The sequence below is a fragment of the Paramisgurnus dabryanus genome, chromosome 6, assembly GCF_030506205.2.
Source record: "Paramisgurnus dabryanus chromosome 6, PD_genome_1.1, whole genome shotgun sequence".
Classification (NCBI taxonomy): Eukaryota; Metazoa; Chordata; class Actinopteri; order Cypriniformes; family Cobitidae; genus Paramisgurnus; species Paramisgurnus dabryanus.
In genome coordinates, this window is record NC_133342.1 from 46853342 (window position 1) to 46867675 (window position 14334).

General features: G+C 38.7%; 1 protein-coding gene across 1 annotated transcript in view; it reads right to left on the minus strand.

The window, feature by feature from the left end:
• The window catches only part of fndc7rs1 (fibronectin type III domain containing 7, related sequence 1), a 65447-nt gene that overhangs the window by 6006 nt on the left and 45107 nt on the right, over window positions 1-14334 (minus strand). The window contains exons 29-33 of the mRNA XM_065276976.2: window positions 8487-8747; window positions 7214-7471; window positions 4404-4664; window positions 3167-3430; window positions 417-677 (exon numbers count right to left, since the gene is read on the minus strand). Coding sequence (XP_065133048.2) covers window positions 417-677; window positions 3167-3430; window positions 4404-4664; window positions 7214-7471; window positions 8487-8747 — 1305 coding nt within the window. The remainder of the gene's footprint in view (window positions 1-416; window positions 678-3166; window positions 3431-4403; window positions 4665-7213; window positions 7472-8486; window positions 8748-14334) is intronic.

Genomic DNA, 14334 nt, shown 5'->3' on the forward strand with positions numbered 1-14334 from the left:
TTTGGTGTGTATGCCTCATTAAAGGCACAGTATGTAATTTTGGCCAAGGTCGTCACGAAACTAACAAAAGTGGACGCTGATGATGCTGTGAAGAATAGTGGAATGACAGGAGTTGGTGTACTGGCATCAAAGTATCACAAGAGTATCACAACAGTACTGCTTTTGAATCGCTCTCATAATGGCATATGCTGATTGGTCTACCCAGCATTACATAAACCAAAGAGTGACTGCATAAAGTGGAAACCGAGGATAATGTGGACATGACACCATAGGAGGGAGACTACACTGTGCTACTGATTTTTTGATATTTTAATGCAATTGTAGTTAGCAACTTATTTTAAACCACTAATGACTTCTCCTCACTTTTAATGTGTGTTTGGTGACAATGGGTGAATGGTGTGTGTCTGTGCTCTTACCTGTATTAAATGTGATGTTAGTACTGGGCAGACTGGTACAGTTGTCACGACTGGCTGAAACAGAGAGATAATATGTATCGCTGCAGCGAAGATCACTCAGGGTGAAGTTACTGTCCGCGGTGCAATATCTTGCCACGTCTCCGGCTCTGCCGACCACAGTTAGCGTGTACTTCTTTGCCACGTATGACGGCTGCCATGACACGGACACATTATTTGTCTGACAGTCTGTATGGGCGTCTACAGGTGTAGGCTGACAGGGCACTATAGAGGATCAGAGGAAGAAATGAAAAGTTGATGCAATGAAAGCAAATCTAAAGAATGCAACTGCAACTATTAAAGGTGCAATTTGGACTTTTAGAGGGATCTCTTGACAGAAATGCAATATAATCTACATAACTATATTATCTGTGGTGTATTAAGACCTTACATAATGAACTGTATTGTTTTTTATTATCTTAGAATGAGACGCTTTTATTTACATAACTTGAAATATAATTTTAAGTAATTGTTTTATTAATTATTATCATATGTATCTGTTCACCTAAATATGAAAGAAACAAGAAAGGTAATTGAAGCTAATGGCTGGCTTTCCTGTCTTTGTTCCATTGGGCGAGGTGACAATTTGTTCGCGAGTAAATCGTAGGGCAAAGGTGTGAACCTTTCTTTATCATGATGAAGAAGTGGTCTCAGTGAAGCGATCATGATCTGGGATGCAATTACAGCTGCCCTTTCTTGCCTGACTGTAAACTTTCTTTGATGTTTATATTGTAATCTGTTGGCATTGTTTCCATCTGAATGGGCTGCCCCCTTTGAATGGCTTTAATTGTAATGCATGTATACTTTAAGTCAGACTTGGTCACTGCAGCTCCCGGGCTCTATGCTGTGATTTGAAGATCGCTTTCTGCAATAAAGACTACTGCTTGAGGAAATCCAAGTCTCTTGGTCTTCGCTAAAAAAGGTTTCCAACAATATACAGCGGGTCCCCTTACATGGGAGTCGCCATTTCGCGCTGTCATGTTTCTACAGTAGCCTTTAAGTCTTTCCCCGCCATCGACAATTAGGAGAGAACTTTCCCTGCCAATGACGAGTTTTTACGGCAATCCATATTTTCGCTATCATCCAATAGGTGGTGCTCTTACTGAACTAATAAAACACTGAAGCATCTACTGATCCAAAAACAGTAAATACTCTGTGTATGTTTTGATCATCGCTGTGAATCTGATCTCTAACATATGTCCTGTACAAAAATGCAATTATCTCAGGTTTTTGCTAAAAAAAAAATTATTTTTGAAGAAACCTACCCATATTTGACAGGTGATAAAAAGAGAACTAATGAAGATAGGTGACGATGAAATATCTATATAAAACTTTTGTGAAAATCATAGGAAAATGCTGGCACTGGGTGGCAAATTTTTTTTAAACGTTGCCGTGGAAAGAGTTAACGGACAAACTGTTCTACAGAGCATGTTTTGTTACTATGCCGTCTCGTTTGTCCTGTGGTGGGTCCCATAGCTTCTCTATGCGTTTCGAAAAGGAGGGTGAACTGTGGACTGAGCCATTGGTTGCAATTCACAATCTCACCACTAGAAGCCACTAAAAGTCCCACATTGCACCTTTTAGTTAGAAAATTCACTCAATGTGCATTGCACAGTGGTTGGTTGCAAACGTCTTTGGGTATTTGCTAGATTATAGCTTACTTGCTCAAGGTTCACATTTTTTTTGTCAACCACAGTGGTTACATTTTATTTTAATTGTCCACATTCTACTAACCAGTGGCGGCTCATGACTGCACTTCCGAGGATGCGCTAATTCAAAAACGTGTTTTGTCAAAATAAGTGCCTGCTGGAGATGCGTCAAAACGTTTATGATAAAAGAGACGCTCACATTCCCAAAATACACGCAAGACACTCCCTTAACAGTAAACTCTGATTACGCATGAGATTGTGCGAGTATCTAGCACACGCGAGCGTCTCCTTTAAAGTTCAAGTTCAAGGCAGCAGGCACTTATTTTAGCATGACACGTGATGCACACACGATCTCTCAAAGCGCAGAACACATATTTTGAAATGACGAACCACACACATGACAAGCTACATACATGTTGTGACGAACTTTGCATCGTGCGCTTCAAAAACTACATGTCAACAAACTTTTTAATAATTTGCAACTATACGTCAACTAACTGTCATTAGTGTATTACTAGAATGTAAGGGTTAGGGTTAGGTAGGAGGATTGGGTTATTGGAATAAGTTGACATGCACATGCAAAGATACTTATAGTCAGTTGAATGTCTGTTGAGATATCATCACAATAAAGTGTTAGTAGATATTAAGCAGACAGTCTACTAATTCTCTAAAGATTGGTAGTTGATAAGTATTTGTAAAGTTACTTATAATTAGTAAAGTGAACTATCAAACTAAAGTGTTACCCAGACAGTTATACAAGTATACAGTTTTGGAAAACTCTATTGACTGCAAAATATTGATAAGATATAAATATGTGTAACATAAAGCTAAAGTACTAAAATCGAAAAACAAAAATATAATGTAAAACAAAATATTCAAAAAGTAATAAAAAAGTTATAGTGAGTTGATGTCTCTTTGAAATTCTAATGTCTAGATATGACTTAATTTAAATCTTAAGGATTTTTTTTATCAGTGTAACATTGAACTTTTCTGACAACACCATTTCGTATTGCCTACATACTGTTTGCCCTTTAAAGATCTGCATCTTCATCATTTGTGTTTTACCTGTGCTGATTTTGTAAATTGGGCTGCGGAGACTGCTGCAGCGGTTGGAGGATGCAGACACAATGATGGTGTACTCCATGCCACATCGCACACCAGTAAGGTTGCAGGAAGAGGCGGAGCTATTGCAGGAAATGAGGGAGCGGTCTTGACCCTCTGCTGTGGCAACGTAGAGTGAATTTCCTCCCGGTGCTCTTTGCCACTGTACCTGGATGACACTACTCTGACATTCAGTCACCGCCACGATAGATGACAAAGCACAAGGCCCTGGAGACAGAGAGAAAGATGAAAAATTATGTTTGATGATGATATATGAACGTTGGACTGATTTTATCATGAAACATGCTAAATTATTATCCTATTTGTAAATAATAATAAAAAAATATGAATAAAAATAGGAAAAAAGCACTGGTTTCTCACAAGGTGCTGTTGGCGGCGACTAATAAAGAGCACTTGGCAGAGTCGGCACTCAGGATGCGCAACGCATCAAACAAGGTGCATTTCTTTAAATTCGATACAATGAATAATAGTTTGTCACAATAATTACACTTAGCTTTGTCTTTTTCTGATTTTGTAAAATGCAGCCACACTTTAGTTGGCCCATCATGCAAACTGACTTTAAAGGTGGGGTGCGTGATCTTTGAAATCACCTAAACAAACACGCCCCTATCCCAATAGAATCTGGACCTTCTTTTGATAGACCCGCCCCACACATACGCAACCCAGGCAACGATGTTGGTTACTAGACACGCCCCTTAATGCTGATTGGCTACAAGTGTGTTTTGGTACTCTGCCGACTACCTTTTTAAAGTGTTTTTCAAAAACCATGCACCCCGCCTTTAAGTATTGGAGTGGGCGGTCCTGTGCACTGTACAGATGACGAGACAATCATGTAACCGTGCAGTCCGGAATTGTTAAGTAAAATATGATAGGCATGTGAGAGGGTTGTGTGTTATCGCGCACCAAACGACTCCGAATTATAAACACAGACTTAACAGTAAGATGGGTTTCAGTGTTAAGAGAGCACTTACTTCTTGCTTTCTTCAAAACAATTACATCCTAATGACGAAAGCGCCCACGGGCTCGGATCAATAAAAGTACATTGTGAGTGCGTGCTTCTGGGGGAGTAGGGATGGGGGACAATCGCGCTGGGGCATGGTTTGGTTTGGTTAATGTGAGTGCACCCTAAGTGGGCCATCGTAGGGTAGCTTGCAGGGACATTCTCTGGATCTGTACTCACCTGTCTCCACTTGAAAGCTGCTGCTGGCTGGACTCTGACAGGGACCGGTTGTGGCTGTCACAGAAAAGTTGTAGATCTTTGAACAGCCCAGGTCAGCCACTTTACAGCTGGAGTTTGAGGTGGAGCAGTTACGAATTTGACCATCATTCGATACAGCCAGCACAGAGTAAGACTGGGCACCATTGTCCAGATTCCAAGAAACCCATGCGGAGTTGGTGACACAGTCCAGTGTACCGTTAACCATCAGAGGAGCACACGGAGCTACAGATATCGGAGAGCAGCAGGTAAGTCAACAAAATCAATATTATTCAGTGACAAATGGCTTTCTTCCGTGGAAGATACACTATTCACTTTCATTTGAACTTTCTCATGCAGTGTAAGTGAACGGGGACTGCAGTTCGACATTGTGCAAAAGATATTTCAAACAAGACTTACTTCACAAACAACCTAACACTGTAATACATGGAACAATTTAAGATTTTACCATAAACACATCAATATACAACCCCAGATATTTTTTTATCTACGGCTTCAAAAGTTTGTTTTATGTTTCTTGAATCTGAACTGGGAGACCATCACCATTATGCCAATAAACAAGGTAAACAGTTTAGTTGGAGTTTATGAGACACTTTAAGACACTATGGAACACTGAGACACTATGAGACACTGCGTCACTATGAGACAGTGAGACACTATAAGACACTGAGATACTCTGAGACACTATGAGACACTGAGACACTATGATACACTGTGTCACTATGAGATAGTAAGACACTATGAGACACTGTGTCACTATGAGATAGTAAGACACTATGAGACACTGTGTCACTATGAGACAGTGAGACACTATGAGTCACTGAGACACTATGAGACACTGCTTCACTATGAGACAGTGAGACACTATCAGACTATGAGTCACTGAGACAATATGAGACACTGAGACACTATGATACACTGTGTCACTATGAGACAGTGAGACACTATGAGACACTGCATCACTATGAGTGAGACACTATAAGACACTGAGATACTCTGAGACACTGAGACACTATGAGACTAGGGGTGGCACGGTTCATGAAAAAAATCTGAACCGTTCGGTTCGCTTGTCTCGGTTCGGAGCGCGTGTGTGTCGCACGGTTCAACGGTTCATGGCATGCGCAATGTAGCCTCATGCCCTGTATGTGACCTCAGATAGCGTGTTTCCCTTTCGCGCGAAAGAAGAGGTTACTGGTTTGGAGAATAAGTAACTGCAGGTTATGTTACGTGTAGAAATGGCAAGTGGGAGAGAAAAGGAAGTCTGCCCGCAGTTGGAGGATGCGCCAGCGTTGTATAAGTTTGGTGTGTGAAAACATTTTTATTTCATGTTACCTATGATGACAGCGGAAACAAAACAATAGATAGAACTGCAGTCTATGGGTTGAATGTGTTCGAACAGCCACAGGAGATCGCCTTCTCTCTGACCATTTATCTAATCTGAGGTACTGAACACATTTTTTAAGTCTTTTCGTATTCAGCGCTATTTTTAGCCTTTCATTGATAAAACGAAAGCGGCTGATTTCCGCGTAGTTTCATTTTGCTAGCGTGTAAAAGTTAAGCGATCTCATAAATTGCCCCTCAAAGTAATCACGACAGAAGTAGTCAAAAGTGGACAAAAGAGACGGATTTAAATATTACAGGTGTTAACGTTATGTTTCTCTCTCGTCCACATATACTCTCAGTATTAAAGCAGCCTCTCAGTGATAAATCTAAGAGCTACACTGATATTGACATTTTGATAAATGCAAGTTATCTTTGTGTGCTAAAAATGCACACAAAGTTCATGTAGATGGCAATACACATTCTCTTTTTTTGCCAAATAAATGAAAAAATTAGACACTATGAGACACTGAGACACTAGGATACACGGTGTCACTATGAGACAGTGAGATACTCTGAGACACTGAGACACAATGAGACTATGAGTCACTGAGACACTATGAGACACTAGGATACACTGTGTCACTATGAGACAGTGAGATACTCTGAGACACTGAGACACAATGAGACTATGAGTCACTGAGACACTATGAGACACTAGGATACACTGTGTCACTATGAGACAGTGAGATACTCTGAGACACTATGAGACACTAGGATACACTGTGTCACTATGAGACAGTGAGATACTCTGAGACACTGAGACACAGTGAGACTATGAGTCACTGAGACACTATGAGACACTAGGATACACTGTGTCACTATGAGACAGTGAGATACTCTGAGACACTATGAGACACTAGGATACACTGTGTCACTATGAGACAGTGAGATACTCTGAGACACTGAGACACAATGAGACTATGAGTCACTGAGACACTATGAGACACTGCGTCACTATGAGTCACTGCGTCACTATGAGGCAGTCAGACACTATTAGACTACGAGTCACTGCAAGATACTGAAGTGTTTAGAAGGAGGAAGAAGATGAATGACAGATGTTGCTTCATTAAAAAATGTCACTTGTGGTTAAATTAATGTAATTCCAGTTAATGTCTAACTTATGACAGTATGCGACTTTGGACGCAGCCTATGAGAAACTGACACACTATGAGACAAAGGGGTATTATCATTAACTAAAACTATTAAACACATGACTCTGCCCCATTCGCTTGTAGCAAAGACACGGACAGTTGTGTATTTCTGAAAAATATTCTTTTGAAATTTATTTGCTGCAATTTTCTTACTTTAAAAAGTGCATGGTTTTATCTGTTACACAGCAATAAATCTGAGTTTCTTTGTAATCGGGTGCACAACAGTTGCCATACACTCACCTGATGGCAGAATAAAGTTTGCTTTGTTGTTGCCACAACCTCCATCCAGGGCTGCGACAGTGACGTTGTAGTTCTGACTGCAGTGCATGCTGGGTAATGTGCAGCTGTAGTTGGAGCTTGTGCAGTTGATTTGATGTCCATCAGGGCTGCTGGCTTTGACTATGTAACTCAAAACACGATCACTGGGCTCCCATGTTACAACAGCAGTGTTTGTGTTGCAGTTCAGCTGGGCGCTTGCATTCTGTGGCTTACAGGGTACTGAAGTGAAGTGAAATGTGTTTAATATGATTTCATATGAAAATGAATTCACAGAATTTACAGCTATTAACAATCCCTATGAAATTTACCATAAACATTTTTCAATCTTAAATTTTACAATATTTTACATATATAGTTGAAGTCAGAAGTTTACATTAAAGGTGCAGTGTGTAATTTTTTGAAGGATCTCTTGACAGAAATGCAAAATAATATACAAAACTATATTTTCAGTGGTATATAAAGACCTTTTCATAATGAACTGTTTTGTGTTTATTACCTTATAATGAGACGTTTTTATTTACATATACCGAGGGTCCCCTTACATGGAAGTCACCATTTTGCGCCGCCATGTTTCTACAGAAACCCTTAATGGACAAACTTTTATTTTACTAAGTTGTCTCCAATGACATGTTTGTCCGGTGGCGGCTACCGTAGCTTTTCTATGTGATTAAAAAAACGAGGGGTAAGCAGTGTACTGAGCCATTGGTTGCAATTCACCAGCACCTCACCACTAGATGGCGCTAAAATTTACACACTGCACCTTTAAATAAAAGGAATGTTAAGAATTGCATTTTTGGATTTGACATCAATCATCTTGTTCAAAAGCTTACATACAGCTTAATTTATTAAGTTGTCTTCTTGAGCATCCGTTTTCAGATTTGGTAAATACTTAAACATCTGCAATATTTTTTAGGGCATTACTAACTTTATGATCTTATTTAAATTTTCTACTTATATTTATATTATATTTATATTTTATACTTATATTATACTTATATTTTGACGAATGACATTTATACAAATGCATTCAAATCAAAATATTCATAGGGCAATGAGCAACATAAATTCAGTTTGGTGGATACTATACTCAAGGGTGTGTAGGTTTTAGTTGTTAAATATATCTAAACATTTAAGAAAAAAAAATCATTGCATAGTCTACACAGTATGCCAGATTTACTACTAGTCTTATCTTTGTAACTGTGTATGCGACAAATACAATCTTTTGTATATGTACCTGTCGTCAGCAGGACGGATTGGCTCGGTGCGGTACTGCAGGTCCCATCAGACGCACTCACAGAAAAACTGTAGTTCATCCCACACAGAAGATTTGAGAAGGCACACGCTGGTCCAGTGCTGTTACATACTGAAGCATAGCCACCGTTACCCTGAGCAGTCGCGGTGTAGGAAACAGCACCAACGCTTTGATCCCAGGACAGAGAGATGTTTCCAGATGTACAGTCCACACTGCCCTGAACATGAGCAGGTACACACGGCACTGCACAAACACACACACAATAAAGACATATGAAGATGTTTGGAAAGGTTTTCGCTTCATAAAATGTAAATGGTGACCACAGCTTCGACAGCTTCTGGTCACCTTTGAGAGGAGAAATCTTGTAACAATGTTTTGGAATGACAAAAGGGAAAGTGACTTTTTTAAAATTTTGAATGAATGCAGTTTGACAAGTTGTATTTTCAGTTTAGTATTTAAAGATTAATAAAAGTTTAGTCAATTACTAAAGGCAGGGTACAGTATAAAAAACTTTGTTTTTTAATTTTACTGAACTATTTAAGACAAGAAACATTAAGATTACTCAAAGAAAAATGATTATTCTAAAAATGTAAAACAACGTCGGAGCCGGTGGTGTAGTGGGCAGCGCTCCGACATGTGTTGTTTTCGCACTTTTGGCGACCCGAGTTCGATTCCTGGCTCGTAGTCATTTGCCGAGCCCATACCCCTCTCTCCTCCCTGTACTTTCCTGTCATCTCCTTAATCACTTTCAAATAAAGGCAAAAATGGCCACAAAAAAAGTAAAACAAATAGTATGGACAATTTAATATTTCATACTGAGATAACTAAAAGTTCTAAGTTTGTTAATAAAATAGCGAGCACTAGATTATGAACATGCTCAGTTTGAAGGTATATGTATAAGTATGATGTAAATTTTTGCATTTCTTCCACATCATACTTAAGGTTTGCCTTACTCTGGAATTGTTTTTTGTATCCGATTCTTACATGTAAATTTTACTAAATGCAAAATGATTTTTTCATCTAAGTGGAAGACAACAGCATCACATTTCCAATTTTGTTATTTCTACATTCTGGGCCCATAAATCAAAAGTCTTAGTTCATGTAACTTTTCACATACAAAATTCATACACATAATCTTTCAAGTTTACTGAACTTAAAATTGTAAGTTCAGAATGTTTTAAGCAATACCTATAATCCCTTTCGCCTCTAAATGTTTTTAACATTTGATCAAAGAATAAGAACTGATGCGGGATCTAAATTGTTAAAGCAACACTATGTAGTTTCCATGTAAAAATGACTTACAGCTCCCCCATGTGGTTGAAAAGCGCAACAGTGCCTGGTATCAGACATTCTTCTGCAGGCAGGGGGAGGGGTGGGGCTGTGTTTCCTACCCTCCACCGCCACTTTCAGAGTGTGTTTGTAGCAGGTAGGAGGCTGCTCAGGTTGCAGCAACAGTACAATGTGTCCAGTTAAAAGTTGTTCTATCACTGAAATAATTTTAGAGACATTATTTAAAGGTAAAAAAACTACATAGTGTTGCTTTAATTAAGAGGTCATAAAGCTCTATTTAGCTTTACTGATGTGCTGTCATTTTGTTGTAAATTATTGTTTTCTATGAAATTACCATTTAGGTAATCAGTGTTTGCTTTGGTACACATGGACCCTTTTAAAGACATTGGGTCTCATTCACCAAGCATGCGTATGCACAAATGTGTTCTTAAAATGTGCGTACGGACGTTTTAACTTACAAATCATGATTTAACAAAAACTTTCATATTAAAATTTCTTCTAAATGTTTGCAAAAACGTAAGAACAACTTAGACCACGTGTGCAATAATCATGAACAAGGAAAAAGAACCCTATATCTGTGTTATATACTTTATATATGTTTTTCCTTGTTCATGATTGTTGCGTATGTGTGGTCAAAGTTGTTCTTACGTTTTGCATACATTTAAAATAAATTTTAGTATGACAGTTTTTGTTGAATCATGATTTGTAAGTTAAAACTGACACGAGTAAAATTTAATGTTTCATTTAGAAACTTCATACATAGTTTAAAATTTTTGAATCGTTTAGAAAACTCCAAATAGGCTGGATGGATTTTTTCCATGGTGACACATCAAGCTTGCCCCATGAGTTCAGTTGTTCAAGTTTTGACACAGAAAAATCCTGTAAATGTTTCCCTCTCTCACCAGCCTTCTGATGACCATCAACTGCCACTCATCAGCATATTATTTTATAATCTAGTTTCTCTAATTTAGCTTTTGCAGCCTTACATATTTACTATTCTATTTACTACTATTACTATCTTAAAGTAGACAATAAATAAACTTAAGTTTATGTTGCAGCCATGAATCATGATTTAGATCACGCTTTTGCTAGTCGAAGTCAATTGTATTTGTTTTGTTTTATGAAAAGAGACTGTGGGCCCTATCTTGCACCCAGCGCAATTGACTTTGTCAGTGACGCATGTATCATTTGTATTTTGCACCGGCGCACAGCGGGCTTTTCCCTCCACAGACGCACGTCGGCAAACTAGGAAATGAACTTGCGCTCCCTGGGCGGTTCAGCGCAAAAAAAGAGGCGTGTTGAGGCGCAAATCATCCCTGATGCTATTTTGCAGTTTCAAAAAACAATTGCGCCATTGACCAAAAAAACTAGTCTAAAGTCAGTGGCGCGTTGCGCGTTGTTCATTATGCTATTTTAAGGGCGCATGCTTGACCATAATGTATAGCGTGCACAACGCGCATACACTTTGCTTATCTAATCTACACAGATGCAACAGTTATTTTTGCAAATCATAAATTGTTACACTTAAAAATATTAACACATGAGATAAGGGGAATCATAGTGGTGAGCATTGTGGTGATAGTTTTTATTCATTGTGTGGCTGCGTTAAAAAATTCTCATGCAAATAACGATTAAAATATTTTCATAATTTTGTTGTGTGGCTTTATTACGTTTATTTTATGTAAATAATAATTTGAATGTTTTCATAAGAAACCTTAATGTATATGAACTTGATTTGTAAGAGTACTTTGGGGTTGGACCTTGCTTGCGTTTCTTGGGTCCGATTACAAAGCCCCCAAACCCTTTCAGCGGTGAGGGTGGACACGGCGATGTCCTCTGCTGGCGTCAGGTCATGTGTAGGCAGATCCACCTCCCGTTACACGGCGTGCCCGATTTATGCTGGCATCTCCTGACATCATTGTAGCCCTTGGCGCAACGATTGGGATAACAGCTGATGAGACAATTGTGGCTATTTGGGCGGGTTTCTCCTATCCCATTACAAAACAACTTCTCTGTCTTTGACTGATCTTACAAAAACGTGGATTTCCTCGGCTGTGAAACGCTCCTGGCGTGCGCCTGGTAAATCCGTCATAATAATAGCAACCCGCCATGGAACTTTCGCCCTTGCGTTTAAAGGGAATGTTGGATAGCGTTCTGATTGATTTATTTGACGTTACGCCCAAACCACACCTATGAATAATGAACCTACTTCAGACCAACCCCTTATTGATTTGCGCCTGGCGCAAGAGTTAATTCTCCCGCCGGGAAAATAGCAACAGCGCCCAAGATCGGCCCACAAAGTCACTTGCGCTTTGCGCTTCACACTTGTGTTTCAGATCATTAAAATAGGGCCCTGTATGTCATTCGGAAGGTTCTGACTCTAGTATATACAGCGCGGAAAATAAATATTTGACACATCAGCATTTTTATCAGTAAGGGGATTTCTAAGTGGGCTATTAACACAAAATTTCCACCAGATGTAGCCATCCAGCCAAATATTGAATTCATACAAAGAAATCAGAACATTTAAATATACAAGTTGAGTCATAATAAATAAAGTGAAATGACACGTTCGGTTTCCATGTCCAGAAAGGTAATAAAAACATCATCAAAGTAGTCCATGTAACATCAGTGGGTCAGTTAGAATGATTGGAAGCATCGAAAATACATTTTGGTCCAAAAATAGCAAAAATTACGACTTTATTCAGCATGGTCTTCTCTTTGGTTCTGTTGTGAACTGCGTGAAGTCACGTGACTGTGGTGACGCACTGCTGTGTGTTCGACTTCATGCTGCGCTGCAGGAACTGACAGTCAGATGACGTCAAAGTACCACGAGAGTTATTCAGAAATCTTACGGAGTAGTCTTATTTCGACTCACTCTTGCGGTACTTTGACGTCATCCGACTGTCAGTTCTTGCAACGCAGCATGAATTCAAACACACAAAAAAAGTCACACAATGATTATTGAATTCGTTATCTAATTGGCTACATGTTTTGTAGGGGTGTGACGAGACACTTAATCCACGAGACGAGACGAAACACGAGATTGGGTTCACGAGAACGAGACGAGACGATATTTTTACACTTTTTAAGAAACCCACAATGATAAAATAAATGAATAAGAAACTGAAATCACATTATTTTTAAATGTTTTAACTAATCAAGGACTGGCCCTAACAATTATTTTGCTAACTGATAATGAAGTAATTTGTTATTTTGGGGTAGTAAAAATAGACCCAAGTGAGCAGTAGCATTTAAAATTACATAATAACGAAGATGCAATAATAATTGGTTCAAATAAAGTATTAAAACCAATTTACATTAAACAACATTAACAAACACATTACATTTGTGGCCTATAAATAAAAAGCATTATGTATGTATTATAACAAATGCCTGCATCCGTCACATTATATTGCTTTTTAACACAACTGAATGCTATTTTTACATAGTTTCTGTTCTGTTGTCTTTAAAATAGTGACTAAACAGGACCCAGTAAGGACCCACGACCCAGTTACTCTTTGTTTAATCCAATCAGCTCTTTCTTAAACTGCTGCTAAAAACGCGACATCGTCTGAAAAAAATCATCATACATTTACATTGAGGCTGTACTGATGTTGCTCTTCTCATCAGTGTTGTTGTGAGCGTTTTTTTAATTTAAATACGAGTGGTAGTTTTATTGCATATCGCGTATAGCGCAGACAATTTGTTGCAAATTCTTAAATATGAGAGAATACACGGTTGCTGTTACTACAGAACACGTGCACGGGCATGCCACATCATAGGTAGGGAGAGAGCTCGGACACAGACTCACATCAGAAAGGGTATGTGTGGGAAACACTACTGCTTTTGTAAAGTCACTCATGATGAACTTGATCAGCTGTCAGTAACATCCGTGACTGTTGACGTTTACGCAAAAAAAAAAAGTAGTCATTGGCTGATGGAGGAACGAGCAAGCGATTGGTTACATTCTTAAAGGACGTCACGTTTTTCGACGGCACCATTTGGATTATCTATTGTACTGTCTCCCTATTTTAATTACAAACTTTGAAGGCGGGTTCATGTGTTTACCGGAACCTAAAGTGTAATCTCATATACAGTGTTACGACGTAAATAGTCCTCAGATTGTATATTATATTCTATTACAAGACGTTCAAGCCAAATCTGACGTAAACAATAGACTATATATCTATATTTCACGGATTATATGCATTTGTGGACAAAAATGGTCATTGGACGATTCACACATCTGAAACAGACTGGAGTCGACTTGTGATCAACACAAAGGTAAAAAGTCCTGTTTATTTTTTGCATGTTGTCATCCGTTCTTCTGTCACAAAATACTGCATATGATGCTAGAGCATCTGTATCCCAAAACGGCTTTACGGGGGTATGGCTTAGCCAATGAGATGTAAATGAGCCCTATTGTCACTTCCAGCAGGAGAAAGGTGAAACTTAGGAGGCTAATTTATCCGCTTTGACTTTTTTCAGTTTCTACATTCAAATGGCAACAACTTCTTCAAATATTATCAGATTTCCA